Below are 23,184 nucleotides of genomic sequence, written 5' to 3'. Positions count from 1 at the left end.
GTAGTGAAATAATCATTTCGCTTAAAAAGTTAAAAGTCAAAAGTCTAAAACTTTTTTAATGAAGCTCTTTACGATTTTTATTGAAGCTAAAAACAGTTTAAATTTTCTTCCTCTTCTTTCTCTGGCACTTAGTACTCTCTAAGAGTTTTGGCTGCCATCACAATATCTCTCTATTGTTCACGGTTCTGAACTATTTCCTTCCATTCCTGTACTCCCAATCTTTCAAGGTCTTCTTCCACAACATCCATCCACCTTTTCCTGGGTCTTCCTCGTGGTCTTTTTCCATTGGTTTCCAATTTAGAATTGTCCTACTTATATCATCCTCGCTTCTTCGCATCTCATGTCCTAACCATTGGATCCTTTGTCCTCTTACAAAGCTGATAACTGGCGCCATACCCAATTCGTCTTGTAGTTCATTGTTGTATTTTCTTCTCCATACAGCATTTACGTTATCATAAGTTGGTCCACATATTGTCCTCCAAATTCTATTTTCAAAGGTCTTCTTTCAGTTGTGCTGGTGGTAGTCCAAGCTTCACAGCCATATGTGAGCGTCGGTAGTTTAAATTTTAATGTATTTTTTTTTTTTTAATTTGAATATCCTTTGAAGAACAACCATGTTCGATATTGACTTTACAAACGATGTGATATCATCTCTAATGCTTTTGATTATATGTTTGATAAATTTCTAGTGACACAGATGTTTAAGGAGTTGATAACTCTATAAGTAGAAAATGTATTAGTATGTTCAAGTACTTAAAATATTATTTTTCGTTGTAACTGCAATAGTATTCTTGAAATTAAATGGTTATTATAACTTGTCGCTTAAAATAAATACCACGAATTTTCCTAATAACATAAAAAGTAAGATAGTTTACTTAGGTACCAAAAAATCGTCAGAACTATACAGAAAGTTAAAAAAAATAATCCTTACTTCTTAGGGTGATCGATTTCTATCCTAAAATATAAATACGCCCACATAACAATAAAATGTATTTGCTTAACAAATCACTAACAAATTTAAGCTGTACGATTTTCTGTTTTGGTATGAAACTAAAATTAATCATTTATGGACCAGTAAAACTCAAAATTATTTCTATTTTCGAATGTATACAGATAACTGATGTATGCTTATATTATTATAGTAACATTTTTATACATTTGTTATGTTCCTGCAAATATTTGAAATTTTTAAGTACCTATGTCATGGTTTGAGACATAGGATGTGCGTCTCGAAGCTAATTATTTTAATTTTGCATATTAAGAGACAGCCTCACATGTAAAGATTTTTTGACTCACCAAAATGAATATTTTTTGTCTGTTCAGGTTTGAAATTAGTTATAGAAAATATAATAAATTTGAATTAACTTTAGATATTTATTTTATTTTTGATCATAACCACCCAAATTAATTTCTTAAAAATGTGCAAAGTTAGTATATCATTTTAGTGGAGTTTAAAGAAACGGTAAATACACGGACATGTAATTTTTCATGGGAAATGTCATAAAGATCAGCTAATATTAAAGTTAATTGCTGACTTATGTACAGCAAAACCTCTCTGTAACGGAATCGCATGGGACCAAACATTTTTTTCGTTATAAAGAGTTTTCCACCATTGAGAGGTAGAATTGCATATATGATATATTATTTGCCCTGGAATTATTGACATTTTTCGTTATACGAAGGATTCCGTTTAATAGAGAGTCTGTTATAGAAAGGTTTTACTGTAATAAAACCTGATCAAACTTTCAAAATTATTGATATCTATACTAATATTATAAAGATGAAGAGCTAAAAAAGTTTGAACATATTAATTTCAGAAACTAATAGCTTGAATTTAAAAATTTATAAATATATTATATATCATAATACATTTTACATATTTATATCATGTAATATTATAATAAATATTTCAATATTCATAATAGGTACGTAAAGTGACGTATGTTCGTTGAAACGTTTTACCTACACATCGTACTGTGAGACGACAAAAACTAAAATTATAAAATATATAAATTATAATAAGCTGCCCAGTACCTACTCATCAATATTGCGGTAACCTGGTATTTATCTAGGTACATTTAAACTATAGCTATTTATTGGTAGAAATTTAAAACAAAGTATATATAGCTCTATTACAATCGACATTACATCTTATGTTGTAGTAATGTAGTATACTAGTATATGTGGCCATCACGATAAAGTGTGGGTAGGAAAATAAATCATAAAATAATTTTCTAACTTGGTACATCATATATAGACACCTTTTGTGGTACGGCAGTTATTTAGAAGAGATACCGTCTGGTAAGCGATCTTATACGCGAATTAATTGCGGTTTTATCGTCGAAATATTTACAAAAATGTGCATGATGTTAATGATTAATAATTTTAAGCACACGCAGTGAATCTACTGGATAGATCTATTGATCTATACACGATTAGGTGAATTGACCTGCGAACCACCGGAAACACTTGACAATTAATATAATACCATAGTATGAAGATTATCTCTGAATAAATTGTGCACTACCATCATTCGATAATTCTATTACAATAATAATCACACGTAGGCAAAATATTAAGGACGATATTTCTGATAATTCCATATTTTCATTGAGTGACGATAGTGTCGAATTATTACACTGAAATAAGTTTAATGAAGACTCAAGAATTTTTCGTTTTTTTTTTTTTTTTTTTGGGGGGGGGCTGAGGCTAAACAAAGTAGATATCCGTTACTATAATAATTGATCAAATGCAAAATTTTTCTTTAAAACTATTTTTAGAAATATCATGCGGTTTGTACTTTATCTATTATTGTATAAAATGTTTACCGTAACACGGCCAATGAGAGGATCTAAAAAGCCCTTTAACCTTCCTCTCCTCATGAGTACATCCCTGGATTTTACCATATCATGAATGATGTATTTATAATATTATAAATATTATATGTATTATATAAAAATACATATTTTTTTTTTTTAACTACTTGATAGTTGATATGCTTTTAAATTATATTGTTTGATTACTAAAAATAACTGATAGACGATGGGGTTAACTGTTAACCTGGCAATGATAATACTATGGCATAAAGATTTCTGGAATACATTTTGCTCTGCTATAATAAAATGATGATAACCTATAGTCTTGCCTATATTAATAAGATAAATAGAACCAATAATTTCCACTTTCATTGACCGACGGTCGCCCATATTATAGAATATTGATTGATCTAACGTACCAAATAATAAAATTAATTTTTTTTTTTAATGGTGAATTTCTTTTAATTATTTTAAAAATGATTGTATTTCACGTGTTTTGAAAATAAATAATTTAGATTGACCAAGCAACTTGCCAATTGCAATAAATATTTATATTTGTGAATTTCAAGCATACACAGACGTACGGTGCTTATAGTTTTAAATTGAGATAAAAACCGTTATCGAATACTATTTTATTGCAGCACTACTGTTACGGTTAAAGTACTAAAAATTTACATGTATAAGGATAAGCACTAAGGATTTGCACCGAAACTGAAACTTATATAACGGTATAAACTAGACTATTATACATTGAATATTTGTGCGTAGGTAATAAGTTCAGCGGTGTATTTATAATACATTTTTATTGTTAATAAACAAAACACGTAGAATGAAAATGCCACGCAATAACGTAAGTAATACCTACTATTCTGGTCTCTAGAGGTATTTACTAAATAAAAACTTTATGTCCGTTTATTTTCTTTTGTCACTTTGAAAATAATAAATAATATAATATCGTCCGCATGACCATGAAATTATTAGAGACAGTTCGGACACGTTACGTTCTAGTAATATGCACCATCAGAGACGTTATATAGTTATATATATTATGTTCTGGGTACCTAGTGTGTAAATGTATTCATACAAGATAATTTTATTTTTTAATCTATGAACATACTACATACACAATAAAGTAAAATATTATTATTTATTAAATCGGTATATGTATTTTTATTTTAAAATGTTAATTCGTTAGAAAAAACATTATATGAAATATTTATGTAAAGTTAGGTACCATTGAGAAATTATAAGCTGATTCCACATTGCCACTAATATTTTATACTAATAGATGCTTTCATATAGTCACATATTACTATGAAGAGTTGCTAAGGCAGTGAGATGGATAAAAACGTTTTGATATTATGTGTAAATATTGAGTAGTATTTATGTGTTGTATAAATAAATTATCTTAATGCTTTTTATTATACTTTTTATACAATATTATACTATAGTTAGGCATATCTACTATAACTAAATATATAACGCTAGTGGCCCGTGTTGTCGAAGCGGAAATTTATTTATGTAACTTTCAAGATCAATAAAAAAAAATAAAATAACCAAATATAACAAAAACAAACATTTATAATTAATGGCCATTGTCACCGATGTTTACAAATAAAATAAAACAAAGAATAGAAATTCATGGTGAAGGTGAATGATGACACTTGAGTGCTCAAATACTGCAGTTATCACTTCTCCGAATATAGAATTTCAGGAAATAAAATTTAATACTCTACGGCCGCGATTAAAAGGTGTATATGCGTACGTATTATATAAACCGTTTAAACAAGATCATGGAGATATTATAATTGACAATCGCTGTTAAAATTTAGTCACCCTGCAGTATACGCATAATTCATGCGTATTATCATAGGTGGGTAATCCGGGCGATCAATCTTGTTCCGTCCCTGTACAAATACACCAACACACTCACAATATATCATATATATTATATACATATAATATATTAAATATTTAGATACATCATATATGTATAATATACTGTCACAAGATACACGCGTACGATCATATTATTATCATACGGCGATACAACAATAATACATAATATTACATATTAGATTGTTGATCACAAATATTAATAATATATAATATACATAGACCATTATTATTTATTATTATTATTATTATTTTTTATTAAACGAAATATACCCTTGGCGAAATAGGCCATCGGGTTACAAAATTTTTATTTCATTGGGTTAAGATTACATTATTGACAACTATATTTATTTACAATTTTCATATTTTCATATTATTATTATTACAGTCGTGACGAAAACATTCATGACGAGCGGTGTGTGTATGGGATGGGGGATAGGGTTGCTGTGACTATTAAACGTGTGGTGTACATGACTACATGAGTACATATATTCTCTATGTATTGCATGTATAATGTATATATATATAACCTGTACAGCTCGTGGTCCGCGACCGGAAGGGCGTGGAAGATTATAGTCGGTGTTAAGCGACATCTGCTGCTTCCGTAGTATAATAACAATACTACTGCGTGCGATGACAATTTAATATATTATAATATGCATATATATAGTGTTATTAAATGGTATTTATATGACATAAAATATAGTACTGGTTTGTACCTAGGCGGTTAGGTTAGGTTAGGTTAATAGTCATTTTATACTGTATGATTGCCATCGCTGCAAGTCATGATGACTTATATATATACAAACTAAATACATAATATAGCCTTCAAAAAACGAACGCAATAAACTTTAAATGTCTCCCGAAATTCGTTGTAAAAAGTTCGTTCGTTTTCAATATTATAACATCAAAATATCCACGTGGTCGCGTAGCCTAATTTTAATATTTTAGTTGTGTCTTAATAGATAAAAAAATATATATACATAAAATAAAATAAATTAACAGTTCCAAATTTACAAATAACTCAAAAGCAGATGGGCTTAGATTTTTTTTATTCACAGTTTAGGCCAGGGAAGGCAAATTCATGGCACGCAAATAATTTAAATATTTTAAATATTAATATATTACATATATAATATATATATATGCATATATTGGCAGCGGACGTTACTTACTCTCAGTTATACTACACAATATATAATATTTTTCATGGCACTCTCGAAAAAAAAGGTAATTTTTGGCACGTATAGCGTTAAAATAATTTGCTACTACTGGCTTAGGCTAATCAACGAGCCCCACATTATCCAAATGAAAAAAAAATCTTTTAATAAATTTATGATATATTATATATTATCGTATTGCGCTTAGTCAACTGAAAATATAAATTCAAAATACTATTCAGTTTAATGCCGTAGTTTAAGTAGTGTACAGTACTAAAGTTATTCAATTAACGATGAAAAAAAATTAAGCATGAGTTATGAGCGTCTTAATTTATTAAAATTTAAACAATATATTCGTCAAAATAACTAATGTTTTTAAATTATTTGGTTAGAAATTCATGAAAAATTTTATTTTTATAACTCAGAGTTAAAAATCTTAAAAAAGATCTTTCGTTAAGTTTTTCAACCTTAAACAAAAAACAAAAGTTTACCGGAAAGTAAATCGTATTTTTTACGAACGTTTGAAGTACACATTTTTAACCTATAAGGTGTGAACTAACGATTTCTTATGCAACGAATTTCTTATCATTTTTTTTTTTTTTTTTTTGTAGGTAATTTTAAAACGAATTACTATAGATATCATAAACTTAAATACGAAAAAGCGGTCCAGCGGGAATTTTCTCGGTTTCCCGTCGTCGCAGTACCACACTGTAGATATAATATCCTTCTAAAATCTAAAATATGCCTCTATCATAGTGTTCATACAGACGAGTTACGATTTAAAAAAAATATAAAACGACGAACATGTAGATATTATAATATGATAATTTTATGAGTTGGGCATAGTGTTCAACAAGTGTAATACAATATAATATTATAATATTCGGATTATGGCTTACCAACACAGGTTCAGTATTTTAGTGTCCTCCGACTGGTTGCTGCTCATCTCTTCGCGGACCAGTGACATGAACTGCGCGGTGCACGAATCCCAGTCCGAATTTATCACCCGGTAACAATCCGTATACTTCAGGTAGTCTGCAACACGAAATAACAGTATAAAAGATAAAACGTACATATCGTTTCGATATAACAGTGAATTAAAATAATATTAAAAAGTGTGTTTGCTTGTATGTTCTGTGGCGTTACAAAACTTTATGTTTTTATAAAACCATATTTTCAACTGTAAATTATTAAGCTGCTGATTTTTTTTCGAAAACGTTAATGTTTATAAATCGAAATTCCAACGCATAGTTTTTGCGTTATTTTACTTATTTTTTTTTTTTTTTTATTAGAAATAAGCCTCGGCTGCGGAGGCCATTGGCTGACATAGTTTACATTGTTAATGATAATTGTTGTATACACTATTTACATTATTTACAAAAACATTACACATATTACACATATTACAACATAATAGATTATAGATTGTTAATTAGGTTGGACTTGATTAAAAAGGACATCATGCAGCTAATGTTGTCTGGGTGGAGGGCTTCCGATATAATATTTGATACTCCAGCTTCTCGTTTGTCCGATTCGAAAGAACGGCATTCAGATACGATGTGTTTGATAGATAGAAGTGTACCACAACTGGCGCAAATGGGTGGGTCTTCTTTCTTCATCAAGTACTGGTGAGTTAGCTGCGTGTGTCCTATGCGCATTCTATTTATGGAGACTTCCATCTTTCTTGAAAATTCAGGTGGGGAATGCCATGTGTGAATGATGTTTTTGATTTGGTTAAGTTTAGAGTCGCCTTGTTTCCATTCCCGTAGCCATAAATTGTTTGCAATTGTTTTTGATAAGGATCTGGCGTCGTTTAGGGTAAAACAGTTGAGTTTAATAGCGTCAGGGGAGGTTAATGCTTGACGAGCTTTTTCGTCAGCTCTTTCATTACCCGAGATTTAATTGTGGCTAGGAATCCAAATCAGAGTGATTGAGTGGCCTGACTGTGTAAGATCGTTGAGTTGGTTATGTATTTTCCTGGTGATCTCATTTGGGGTGATGGGGTTATCGATATTTCTTAACGTGCTTAGTGAGTCGCTTAGGATTACTGCTTTATGTGTGTGTGTTGTTTTAATGAGGTCCAGGTCAAAGGAGATTGCCACTGCCTCAGCTGTGTAAATTGAGCTAAAGTTTGGTAGTCTCAGCATGCTGACGTGGTCATGGAGTACTACCGCTGCTCCAACTCCATTTTCCATTTTAGAGCCATCAGTGTAAATTTTGGTGTAGTCGTGAAGATCGTCAATGATTGAATGGAGTTGTTGATTGTAAATTAAGGGTAAAGTGTCTTTCTTCGAGAATGAACTAAGTTCACTGTTCACGTAGTTTTTTAATAACCAAGGTGGTGACTGTATATTTTCGTTTTTGATAACGTCAAGATGTTGGAATGGGATGTCTTTTAGGGCGTTTGTGATCTGTTTCGAAACATTGAGATTATTTTGGGAGCGTCTGGCTGCTAATAGCATGGAGCTTTGAATTCTCCTGATGTAAAGTGGGGCTACACCGGCTGTGTTAAGCACACTGGGAATGGGGCTAGAGCGATATGCTCCGGTGACAAGCCTTAGCCCTGTGTTGTGTACAGTATCGATCATTTTGAGTGCCGATGTTCTATAGCATTTATAAATAGGAAGGAATTATATTCGAGCCTAGAAAGAATGAGTGCTTTGTATATTTGTAATAAACTAGATGAGTGACTTTCCCATGACCTGTGTGCCAGACATTTTAGGGTATTCATTCTTATAAGCGAGTCTTTTCGGATAGACTTGAGATGAGGTATCCACGTGTTTCTTGAATCGAACAGAACGCCCAATATTTTGATGGATTTTTTTATTGGGATGGGGATATTGTACATTGATATGGTGCTATTGCCAATATTTCTTTTATTTGTGAAGAAAATGCATTGGGACTTTTTAACTGAAAAAGAGAAACCAGAAATAAGTGTCCAGGCTTGTAATGCTGATATTGCTTCCTGCAGGTAGTTTGTAGTCCTAATCGGATTGATGCCTCTACAGAAGATATTGAAGTCGTTGGCGAATAGTGTGCACTTTACAGGAGAATGTATAACTTGTGGTATATCATTAATCGCTAATAGAAACAACGTGACTGACAGTGTAGATCCTTGAGGTACACCATTCGTTTGAACATATATTTTTGATAGCTTTTCATTGCACTTCACTTGGAAGGTTCTGTCAGTAAGGAAGTTCTTTACAAAGTTAAATAAATTACCGTTAGAGATGAAGTTTGACAGTGTTTTAAGGATACGAGGGCGAAACGTGGTATCATATGCTTTTGATATGTCGAGGGCTATGAGGCCCATCATATGTTTTGCATCGAGAGTTGAATGTATTTCATCTTGGATGTCGTGTAGTGTATTAGAAGTACTTCTATATCTCCGGAAGCCGTTCTGTCGAGGGTCTAGGATGTTGTTTTTTTCAAGAAACCATCTGAGTCTGGAATCTATAATTTTTTCCAATATCTTTGCCATGGTATTCAGGAGCGATATAGGTCTGTATGATTTAATATATTTTACTTATTAATTTATCTATGTTACAGCAAAAATGACATTAACTAAAATATAACATTATTTATAGGTCGTTATTAGGGCATTGACCAAATACATAGGTAATTATCGTTTTAAACCAGATATTCACGTAATTGACCAAACACATAAGTTATAAATGGTATAAACTGCCAATATTGACGTGTGTGAAGTTTGTACCCCTCCGAGATTAATTTATTGTAATGTTTTATTGTGGTATTGAAGTGAACCACAAAAATATAAAAATGTTTACAAATGATAATTAATTCCAAAGTAATTATAGAACGCTCCAATAATGTCCATTAAATCGATATAAAAATGTACTTTTAGAAAATAAATTCACAACCAAAAAATTGTGACATTGAAGTATATAGTTTAAAGAACATTTAATTTAAAAGAATTATAAACTTCTGCCTACTAGTTTGAATTTTGATGTAAACATTTTAAAATGTTTAATAAAGAAATCCAGTTAACAATTTACATGGAAAGGGGTGATTCTGAGTTGAAAAAAAAATAAGTTTGTAACACCACAGATCACTACTTAAATGGTATACAGAATCTAATTTTTTTTTAATAAGACCCCTGAGTGTATTTAAAAGTATTAAAAATCAAATTTAAATAAGTTTATAATTAAAGAAAAAATGAGAGTTGATGTATTATTATACTTGGTGAATCACATCGTAACATTTATATATACAATTTATCTTTTGGATCTGACAAAGCGATCACATATCAAAAATTATATGTATTATGATAAATATAAGGCTTTGATATTTGGTATTATGATAAATTTTAAGTTATAAAAACATACCTAATTTAATATTTCCTTGAATTTCCTGTGATATTCACAGCTGGTTCATGAGATAACGATATTGTATTATATCGTATTGAATCATATGATACAAAATATTTTCAGCGAAATGATATATTTTAAGGCTGTGCCATTACTATATATAATAAATAATATCGTGTTTTAAGTTTTTGGTTACAAAATTGATTTCGAGATAATAATAACCGTTTGACTTTGCTGTGCACATCGTTAAGAGGAGTGGGGTGCTAAGTTTGAAAAAAAATCCGTAAAAACCGCGGATTTCGATTTCTCTTGACGACTAGTGTTTGTTCTCAAAGTTTGTTGACTATTAAGACCTAAAACCAAACAATACACAAAATAGAGGAAATAAATAAAAAATAAACCTCCCAATGGATTTACCAACGAGAACCACCGCGACTTATATTTCAGCGGTACGATCGGTGGTTCTATGTTCTTTATACCTAACAAATAAGTTAGTGTCTATATTTGAATATATTCATAAATTTAAACATATGAATAATATACGTGAACAAATATAGACAACAGCTATTGTCCTATTGGTTTAGAACGGGACATTGTCAAATTTCTTTACCTTTTTCCATTATATACAAACATACGCGAAAAAGTTGAACTGTTTCTTCGTTGTTATCTTAAACGTAAACATAATTTATATGGAAATAGATTTTGGGTGGTTGCTCATAATAATCTACATATAATGTAAACAATTTATATATAGACAGTATTATTATGTATCAACGTACCATTTTATTCAGAAAGCACTTTGCAGTAGGTATCTACTTATTTACCATATTTATACAAGTTATAGTACAGTTTGACGACCGTCGTAACGGTGGTAATAATAAATTATTTATTATATTTTTAAATAAATCCCATAAATTCTTTAATCTCGTTACTTGTTAACTATAGAGTGATTTCTAGTAGTTTATTACTTTATTAGATATATATTATGAAAAACGATGAGTAACTTAAAAATACTTTGATAAGTCCCTCCTAGTCTACAGTCTTGTAAAGTTCTAATGACTTAAAAAAATCTCATGAATCGACTCCAAATGGTATGTGTTTTATTAAATATAAAAAAAGTATTGAAAACTACAACTCCTATCGGACACAAACCTAGTCTACCAAATAATATGCCGTACGTAATTGAATGATATCATTTATTAATTTTTTTATATTTTATATACACATTTTTAATGCTTTATTTTTTATAAGTATATTTATTTTTCTTTTGTAAAATACGGATATTTCACATGTCAAGTTATAAACTGTCATCCCCATGTGGCCATGTCTGACCACTAAGCCTGTTTATGTACAGAACACTCTTAAAGCCAATTCGAGCCTATAGATTTCAGCAAGTTGTGGTGGAATACAAAAACCAAATACAAATAAAATTCAATTTTTTGAAAACACTGCGCTTAAAAAAACTAATTGATAATACCTTTCCATACGTATCAAACTTAACATTACACACAGATCCAAAATTTAAAACCGTATTTGAAAAACCCAAATGTATTCGTAAAGGATTATATAAACGTTTATCATCTCACTTAAAACCAAAAATTCAAAACTCATATTTTTCATAAACTCTCGGAAATCGTCATACACTCCTAAAGCTTAAATACTGTCGTAATTTCCTACTATAATGACTAATAAAAACATCATCTATTGCTACTTTCGTCACTTTCATGAGTTTTTATTGTCACGCTTTTTATTCGCGTATTACTCATAGGTAATTGTGCTAATTGGACATAAACTGTATGAGACTGAAATTATAGAAATATGACAAAATATATGTTTTATATGTATAATATATTATGCTATGTATATTATTCACCGGTTCCATTTAGCATAAAGCACTAATCATTTTAAAAACTATTACAATTTTTGAAAATTATTTTGTTACATAATTATAAGTTATTAAAAATAACAATTTTACTATTCTGTACTTTTTTTATCAATACATTTTAAATTCATCATTCCAAAACAGAATATATTTTGGTGCACTTATAAATGCATAAAAATTGATTTTCAGACAAGTAGTTTATGAGTTATAGGTATTTAAAGTTCAGATAAGCTGAGTAGAATGGTACACACCACAACATTTTTGTCCACTACTATATTCGTCTAAAACTTTGAATACTTATAACCTTATAACTAATAAACTACTTTGATTTTTATAGATTGAAATATTTCGAATAATGTTCTGCTTCAGAGTATGAAAAGGAAAAGGTATGTCATCATTAAAACGTATAAAAATCTTTAAAAATAATGATAACAATAAAAATTAAAAATACTAGAATTTTTTTTCCAAAAATATTATTTTGGAATGATTTAAATAACTGTTATGTATTTCGTTAACGCCTTAACGGATAAACATGAAGCATACGATTCCGAAAGAGGACTGACTTTTATTTGATACATGACAATATTTTAGGTTATACAATTTGTTATCACATAATAATATTCTTATCACTACGACACTACATCATCTCCTTTTTAAATAAAAGCATAATATTATGCACATTATTAAAAACAGATAGTCTTATACTACTACTATTTTATATAATACAAAATACATCAATACAAATTTATAATTAATAAAGTATGTAACACCATCAAATATGTAATGTAAACAAAATAACTACAATAAGTAATATAACAAAATATAAAAAAAACATCACAACTAACAAGTTAATTATCATAACCATACCTTTTTGTAATTTTCCTTTCCCTCTCTGAACGACGCACAATTACACTTTCTTTATTTTTTTCCTTAATACCCACTTCATTATTTTTAGGTAACTTCTTACAAAAATAATGCTTATCCATCTTTTTTGGAAATCTTAGTTGATTTCTATGAACTATTCTACTGCTATCCTTTAAATTAATTACAAATAAATATTTGGTATACTGCTTAACCATTATAGCTGGTAACCATTTTATGGAATTATAAGTGTTCTAAGTTAAAAACGAACCACCCTAAAAAAACACACCGACTCTTGACTTATTGATGTCCGCTGAAATCTACTCAGCCAAACAAAGACGCGATCCACGATTAAGGTGCTACTATTTTATACTTTTTTTTTTAGTTCAAGTAAATTTTACATTATTTGATTTAAAATGTCTTAAATAATATGTTTTTAACCATAAGAAATGCTTTCAACTTTAAATGAACAATGAACATAATGTATTTTTTGTTTCAAGCAATATCTTAAACGACTATTAATTTGAGCCTTGCTGTTACACTATGGAAATATATAAGTTATGCACATAGGCGTAGCATGGTTGATTTTTTTGAGGGGGCTATAGGCTTTTTTCCCTCGTAGAATCAATGATGCTGCTGGAACTTCTTGTGAATTATTTCAGCGAAGGGGCTAGGTCTATAATTTGGATATTTTAACTTCATAAAGTTATCAATACTAAAGTTTTTTCATCACTTGACTCTATACAAGTTGGTACAATTAGTTTTATTATATAAGCCTTATGCATATATATTATGACTTTAAATTATTAATTGTCTACAAACCTTTTCTCGAACGTTGTTTTTACAATAACAATGTTTACTCCTTAAAAGCATAGGTTTCGTAAATATATTTAATAAATCAAACGACTTATAAGTTAGAGCCGTCCAATTAATAATTTTAAAATTAAAAGCATGTTAAGATTACCAGTGTTTTAGTTTGTATAAAAAAAAAAAATTAATAATTAGTCTTTTTAATAGTACACAAACCAGTTAATTTAAGTATATTTTAAAGATAGATTAGTGCATATCCTTAATGGCTACCACATTATATTGATAAATAATAATAAACTAACCAAATCTCAATAGAGTATATTATTATTATAGTAGGAATCCTACTAAGCTGAGAAAACTTATCGTTTAACTCGTCTTCTTAACAAATCATGGCTTTCAAAAAAGATTAAAACTAAAAATAATTTTAGATGTTCCAATATGAGAATTATCTACGAGAGCAATTTTACAATTTTATTAAACTAAATTATCTCATAAATAAAACAAAAATCAATTGTAATACAAAAAATTAAAAATCATCTTCATTACTGCAGTAGTGTAAATAATACACTTTGATATGATTAAAAGGTACCTAAATTTAACCTCGTATTTAATGTTCTTAGTTTTAAAATGTTAAGCCTTTTTTTTGAAAATTTGTTTTTATCAATCACCCCGTTATTCAATTTAGATAAACGAAAACAATGAGAAACAAAAATAATAATTATTAGTCTGAAATGGTTTGCGTATTATATAAAAATGATGTCCAGGCTAACATTTTGTAGGAATATCATATTAAGATTTGATTGTTATTCAGGTTTCTTTATATTTTACTCGGGAATTAATTTGGACATATCTTTAGACCATTAAAATATGAATAAACAACATTAAATTACATTAACTGCAACCATAAATTCCATCACATTCGCAGATGCAAAGAACGAAATTAAACTACACTCAAACAACAAATGGCACTCTCACTGGCGAAAACTCAGCACCAAACTCAATAAAATAAAAAACAATATAAACCCATGGAAAAATCCTGAACTCAGTAGAAAAGAAGAAACCATAATAAACCGCCTCCGAGTTGGACACACACACCTAACACACAGCTACTTGATGAGCAAAGACGATCCTCCACTATGCGACTCATGCAATGTACTTTTAACGGTCAACCACATCATTACAGAATGTCAAAAATATAACCAGTATAAAAATCAATGACACATCTCAGAACAAATTTGTCAAGCACTAGGAACAGAATTCTACAATTTAATTTAATGTAATCATGTAAATACTAAAATACTAACAATGTAATCAAAAAAAAATTCGTGTACTAATGGCCTAGTTGTCGATGTATATTTCAGATCAATAAAAAAAAAACAACATTAAATATTTTAAAATGGATCTAATTTAAGCATAGGTATAGTTAACCTTTTTTAAAAAAAAACCAAGTCCTCATTTTCTAACATGAGATAATTGTTCAGATTTCTACTATGATATCATTATTAATTGTTTTATACAACTTACTAGACAATTTAAATTAAAAATTCCAAGAATTAACAAATTAGAGTAGGTACCGCTTGTGTCAAACTTTCAATCTAAATAGGTAAGCTATAAAATGAAACTTTTGCAGTAGGTATTCTTGTCCAAAAATGTGTAAGAGGCTAGGAAACGAATGATTATACCTAAAAATATGCGGCATTTCAAAACCAGTATAGATAGAGGATGTCATACCACGTTTCTTATTTATTTTATTTTACAGTCGTGTAACATATTAAAACCTTTGGCACAGATCGATCATCATTGGCTTAACAGATGTATAAAGTGATTTCACACTACACATATTATAAAAATGAAAGAAAATAATAGAAGTTACCAAGGGTATGGAATAGCTGTTTTTTTTATTATTATTACTTTATAGGGTTATTTATATTATAATATAACACCTAATACAAATTTAATTTTAGGAATGAAAGGATTTTCATTCTGGTTACCTATTACTGACTGTCATAACTTTTTATGAAAACTATTTACACGAGATTCAACTTAAAATATTATTTTTTCATTAATTCGCTTAATAAGTGTTTTTCTGTGTAACCACTTCGGATAGGTAGTAATTTTATTCATAAGATCGATTTACATGAACATGTCTCTCTTATATGTTTATCGTTTACTCGAATAAAAAACATATTATCTATAAAAATATAACAAACCTTGGAGTGACGTTCTTTTTAAACTAGAATAAAAAATAATTTGGTTATATATTATGTACTTATTGTTATAAATTATCTTGTTCTGTCATAAAAGTCTGTTAAATATAATAATATTCAAAACAAGGGAAATGTTAATATAAAGGCTCGATGGAATCGCAAATATTGTAATACTGTACCTAATACATTTTAAAGTTAAAGATTAGCCAAAAAAAAAATAATAACAATAATATTATTATTCATTGGAATTTAGAATAAAAAATTTACTCCATTGAAAAATAGAACTGTATAAACTTAATTCTTAAGGAATATGATTACAAATTATTTACTTCCGTATTTTAAGAGGAATGTATTGTGATATTTATTAGGTATTTTAATAATCACTATAATTGAGGTAGATTATAAAACGTAAATTCTAAACGATTCAATAAATTAGAATAATGCACTTTCAACAGTTTTATGCCATTGTAATTTTATTTCAATTCCTCTATAACAATTAACGTGACGATTTATTTTTCCAATTCAGGTATAATTAAATTCTGAGAAAAATGCATAATATGTTGACACGACTAAATTGTTGGTTATTTTTCTAAGTTAAAAATCAATAAAAAAATTTATCTGATTCATGGGACCGTAAAAAATTATTTTCGGATGTAATAATTATACTATTATGGATGAATTCTAGCATATTTTTAGTAAAAATAAAGAATGTGAAAAGTTTAAACCATAAAAAAAGTTAGTATTTTATGTTGTTATTTACTATTATTATCGTAAATAAATATTTGTTGTACATACTGTTTATTTTAGCACACAATATTATGTAATTTAAATTAGATTATCGTTTTAATTTGTACGTTTACAAACTTTATATAAATAATTATTTTGAAATTTTTCAAACAAAAAATACATTCCCGAAATTAATTATACTAATAAATACGGGACCAGCATTTACAAAATTTTGATCAGTGTTTATAATCATTCATGAATCCAGATGATTTATCTGAAAAGTCTGTTTATTAATTGAGAAAATAACCATAATATATTATATTTTAATTATTATAAGCCATATACGATCATTAATTTATTATATATATATATATTTATTGAATTTATAATAAAAGTTTAGCCATATAAAGACAATAATTTCAATTTTAGTAAACTCCCTCAGCACATGTATCACAAAATAACTCTTTTATTGTTTAGTATTAAGTGCAATGATCAGCGTGGACGACTGATGATGAAAAACGATTTAATTTATCATTGTTTAAATTTGGGACTTTTGACATTGGAGAAAATTATTATTCAAACATTCTGCAATACTTTGTGTTTGATAAATATAATAACATGTATTTATTTTTTTATTATAATGCTCACAAGTGTATTAATTTATTTACTGTAATTTGTTTTATTTTGAAACTTGAGACACTCAGATGCAGAGGTTAAATCATATATATACATATAAATTAATATAAATTATCATTTATCTCTATATTTACTGAAGACCGTCGATATAACCCACTCGAATATATTATATTTTAGCTATAGGTATATTAATATTTGTAATTATAATAATTAATATGGGTACAAAACTTTATCCATTTTACACTTGCGAACCACTTAATGTGCTACGGATTGGAGGGTTTGTCAAATGCAAAATAATATTATAAACTACCTACCTACCCAATATTTTGAAAACTGAGCATGGAGTTCTTGTTATTTTAACGTTTTCAATAATTTTTCATGGTACCTAGTCGACCCTGACATATTTGTTGGGAGGTTGACGGTTTAAAAATGACAAAAAGACCTACCTACAGTATGAAATATAGCAAACAAACAAAAATAATTTAATCACTAGTTTTTTGGAATTTCAACAGGTTAGTATCATCCCTGCTCGTAGAGGTACTCAAAAACTCGTTCAGAAAAGAAATACACACGTTTAGATTTCTAAACCAAATAATGTTTTAGAAAATATATTATTGACTTTGTGGTTTTATTTCAACTTTGTTCCGTTAATTTTTTTAATTATTGTACTTGGTAAAAATAAATCGTGTGTTACTTTTTAGCCAACACTGCATTTTATACATAACAGTTGAATAGTGCTGTCGACTGTACTGTCTGTTCTACACCAAAAAATATTGTTAGTTACCATTGTAAAAAGAGCAGAGCATTTTAAAATCCACTTTTATTGAACATTTTATTCTATTGAACTATTGAAGTTTAAGTCAAAATCTCAAAATATAGGTTTTGCAAATAAATATTCGGTATTAAGGAACCAATATGTAATATATTGCAGTCATTATAATTCACGAGTTTGAGTAGAATGAAAATGTCTTACTTGTGTGTTAACTTTTAAATTTAATTATTAAATGAATTACTAATTAGCAATAATAGTAATTAGTTTCATTTTCACAAGATCAATAAGAATACACTTATATTATTACTATAATATACTCAATTGGTATCACTATCGATAAACTATATCTCTGGTATAATTTAATCCATTGTAAAAAATAAATACTAGTAATATCCCAATGGGTTCTGAAATATTTTATAATTATAATAAATAAAAAAAAAATTAGGTTATGTTCATTTTAAAATATTCATACTTAACATGCTCATAGCTCTAAAAAAATTAAAGCATACTAAAAATTAACGAGAGAATATACAAAATTCCTGGTTACGCCATTGTACGTGAATTATTCTGATTAGTGATTATAATAATTTCAAATCAAATTAGTATTCTTCAAATATGTCCATTCATAACCATCCCAACTTATTTTAATTTATATGACTATATATTATAGTAAATTTCCCGAATAAATTAAAGTAATTTATTGCAGGTACTAATTAATTTTGTTCTAATATTGTAATGACGTAAAATATTATATTACTCGTATACTTTTAGATAGGTAGGAAATAATTTTAATAAAATAATAAAAATCAGACAGTTATCTCAATTCAATCTACAACCTGATACTGTTATATAACAATCATAAGTATTCATATCGTCTACTCTATATATACAGAGTGATTCTTTTAAGTGGGTACACTAATTATCTCGAAAAGTATTTACTTTTTTCAAAATATTTTTTTACATGGTTTCAAGTTGTTAAAAAACCAACGTTTTATTGAAAAATTATATTTTTAAATATTTTTTATCCTTATCATTTTTTAAATTAAAACTCTATGTTGTCATTCAAAAAAGTAAAAAACTTAAAAAATTATAAGGATAAAAAATATTTAAAAATATAATTTTTTAATAAAAACGTTGGTTTTTTAACAACTTGAAATCATGAAAAAAAATATTTTGAAAAAAGTAAATACTTTTCGAGATAATTAGTGTACCCACTTAAAAGAATCACCCTGTATTATAATGTATTTCGTTGACCGCATAATATAAGTATTAAGTTTTAACCCGGAAATTCAATCAGATTTTTACCATATACGCAATAATCTTTATAAAAATTATAAAAGCAATAATTACAATTGCATGATAATAATAACATATTATTATTATAATCATATATGATCCAGATAAAATATGTGATCATCATCTTATTCATAATTTTCCACAATGAAAATAAAATATGTATAGTATATAGTTTCTTATTTTATTCAATTAGAACTTTGGATTTTTAGTTGATATGTGAAATAACTATTTACCTTATACAATGATAATTTTTTTAAATACATTTTTACCTGTTACATCATATAAACATCAATACGAAATATTATTTTTTTATCATAATAATATTAAATACTAACCATGCTTTCACATAAACACTGTACATTAAAAAGCGGGTAAGTATAAGTGAATGTCGCTCTGCAGTACAGTAAGTTACAAATGGTCGAAGTGGGTTACTGTAATGTATGGTATTAAACTTGAATTCAATGATGCAATATCATTGTGTATGAAAAACGATTCTGAGTGGAGACGGTTTATCAGTCTAGGATATATTATACTATATTAATTATATATTGTTATAATTTCAAAAAAAAAAAAAAAAAACATTGTCCATAATCATTTAATATTATAAAATTGCGAAATCGTGAAATCGTACGTTTTTTCTCCTTTAACCACTGTTATTTCGAGTACCGTTTCGAAAATCGAAAAATGACTTCTCTAAAGTACCAGCTCAAGAACATTGCCTTTCAGAAAAGATGCTACCTACTCTTGATACTTTTAAGCAAGTTTAGAAGGAGAAAAAGTGTATACAGAATAAAAAAGAAAAAGAATTAAACACCATTGTAAAACCAATACATTCCTCTCTTCTCTCAGAATCTAAAAAAAATTTAAAATAATTTATGTCATGTTAAATTTCATACTTTTTGATACAGGTCTAAAATTAATATTTTAATATGAGCCATGTATTCTAATAGCTATTATGTATTCTATATGGCGACTATAATAGGTGATAGAATACATAATAAAACCAGTCATCTCAGATTGATTAAAATTACTGACGACTTCTATTTAAGAATTTGTATACTAAATAAATTCACTTTTTTTTAATTCCGATGTTTATAAATATGTATTAATAAATAATTTTGTTGTATTAAATTAATACAATATTAATTCATTTAAAAATAGGAAATTTTTACCATAAAATAAACTCAATATATTATTAAAGTATTCCTAAATAATAAAATAATAATATATTATGATAATAATATTTGAAATCAGTTATTTTTAAAACGTATTCCACTATCGGTAGTGCTAATATATGTGTCATTTTCACGCAGCATGCATTCATTTTTAATGCTGATTAAATTTTATTAGTCTTACTATAGGTAGAATGTATGAACTTGCTTTGTAATAATATTGGTATACTGTGATTAAAATTTATTAGCAATGCTGGGATTTGGGATTTTTTTCTTCAATTTTTGGTATGTCAGAAAAACACAGTGGCTGGATTTAAAATATAAACGCCTATAAACCCTTACTGCAGAGTTAGGTTAATAATAATATGTTATATATGTATATACGCAGGTTAAAAAAAAACAAATATGTTCTTAAATTTCTTTTTTTCACATATCATTTTTAGTAAAAAGTTAAAAATGTATTGCAGATTGTATTTAAAAGTTATTAGAATTACAATTTTTATTTTCGGTGGGTTTAGGCTAACACAATGTGTTTGGTCATTGGATTACTTCATAAAATATACAATTTATCACATTTCAAAGATTCAACCTGTCACCTTTAAGAATAATTTTAGGTAAATATGATAACATGAAACATGTATATTTACATAAATACATGGTACATAATTGGTAATATTATTATTCATCATACTATGTTTATTATAAAATAGTTTGAAATTAAACTGTAATTTATACTTCGTTATCATATTATGTTTGAATATTTAATATCGTTCTCAATATAATCATAAAAATATATGCATATAAACTTACGTTAAGCTGCAAATTTATAGCTTAAGTGTCATACAATTTTGAAACATAATTATGTCTGTAGTATTCTGTCTAAAAAGTTTTCTAATTATTTTTAATATTTCCACTAAAAACAAGATTTATTAAATTTGTTGCTAACCACTTGCTGTATCCTTGACACTGATTTAACTTTGTAAATAAATATTTGGACAAACTTAAGTTTTACTGCTGCTCATCTTCTTACAATTTTTTGCTTTACATTTTTAACATTATAAATTACTTAGTTTCTTTTACTCTACTTGTATTACAATGAAAGTTCCAACAAAAAGTATAAATTCTAGATGGGTATTTAGGTTTTTAGAGAAACTTCTCTATATCTATTAGCTAATGCATTATTTTTTAGAAATTAATCCTACGGAAAATGTTTTAAACACTTCCGCGATCCGAGTAACACGCAGAAAAGCATTATGTGTACTACACTATATTATAATAAGTCTATACATTTATTGTTAGTTCGGATTTAAATCTTACAAGCCACTCACTTAATAAAGTTTCTTTTCGTACTCAATCTTGATTAAGTATAATTGTATAAACAAACTAAATAGCTAACTACAAGAACTAAATGATCAAATAAATATCTAAAATAAAAACTGGAAATATCTTTTTAACAATAGGTAGATAGATACTCCATTTCTCTGATTCCGGTTCTGTGATAGTGCTATAATGTCGCTCATTGAATAAATAATGATAATAACTAAGAATCGTCTTCATAATGTTTCATAAAAATAAAATGATTATTGAAACACAATTACCAAACTAACTGAATTCGTCTCATTTCTAAGGTTAGCGTAGATAACACAATACCGATTTACATCTATAATCATATCCATATGCATGAAGCGGAAATTCATTTGAAAAAAAATTTCGAATCCACGTTTACTGTTAAAACGTGAGTCTAGTCAAATATATACCGAAGAATTAAATATTTTTTAGGAAAACATTTGTTGGACATAAAGTATTATCAGTGTTGAATCCAGGTATACTTCAGGGGGGGGGGGGCGTTCGCCCCCCTGACAAATATAACTTTCTGACTTTCAACAAAATGTACTTATATATTAAATGCACAATACTAATTTAAAAATAAATAATTAATAGGTTTCTAATTTATTTTGTAATTTTTTCAATATTTATAATTTCTTAATTGTAATAAATTATAATGGCTGTAGTCAATTTGCACCAAAATTGACCCAAAATATTTTCAACATGTGTAATTTGCACCAAAATAAAGATATGTAATTTGCACCATCCTCGGGTAGTGAGATATTGGAATTGTAATTTGCACCAAAATTAAAATCGATTATTTTTTCAATTGCATTTCGATAGTACAAACTTACAAGTTTTTATATCCTAATATAAATTTAGCTTAGTTTTTATTTATAAAATAGCTGAGTTTATACACATATTTATGTAAGAACTAAGTTTATATACAATTGTATAATTATGAATATAAAAAAAAGTTGCCCAATTAAAAAAATTATATGTTATTAAATCGTATTATTATTATTATTATTAAAATTATTATTGTCATTCGTGTCAATCTAGTCTCGACGTCTACAAAGATACCGAGGAAAAATCGAATATTTCAAAATTGAATGTTCAATAATCGAACAAATAAATAATCATTTTGGTGCAAATTACAAATTCGATTTTCGACTACCTTAGGGTGGTGCAAATTACAAACACTATTTTTGGCTACCTGCAGTGGTGCAAATTACAAACTCCCTCATTATAATAATACAATTTATAATATGTGACGACCTTAGATTAACCTTAGAT

At 27.7% G+C, this 23,184-nt stretch overlaps 1 protein-coding gene across 1 annotated transcript in view; it reads right to left on the bottom strand.

Annotated features, from left to right (window-relative positions):
• The window catches only part of LOC149055176 (uncharacterized), a 73,097-nt gene that overhangs the window by 12,459 nt on the left and 37,454 nt on the right, over positions 1-23,184 (bottom strand). Inside the window, exon 4 of the mRNA XM_089229276.1 lies at positions 6,772-6,907. Coding sequence (XP_089085402.1) covers positions 6,772-6,907 — 136 coding nt within the window. The remainder of the gene's footprint in view (positions 1-6,771; positions 6,908-23,184) is intronic.

The sequence above is a fragment of the Diuraphis noxia genome, unplaced genomic scaffold (assembly GCF_037042655.1).
Source record: "Diuraphis noxia isolate RWA-SAM2 unplaced genomic scaffold, SU_Dnox_SAM2 contig0005, whole genome shotgun sequence".
Classification (NCBI taxonomy): Eukaryota; Metazoa; Arthropoda; class Insecta; order Hemiptera; family Aphididae; genus Diuraphis; species Diuraphis noxia.
The sequence above is the reverse complement of the archived record's forward strand: the minus strand, read 5'-3'. Positions and strand labels throughout refer to the sequence as shown.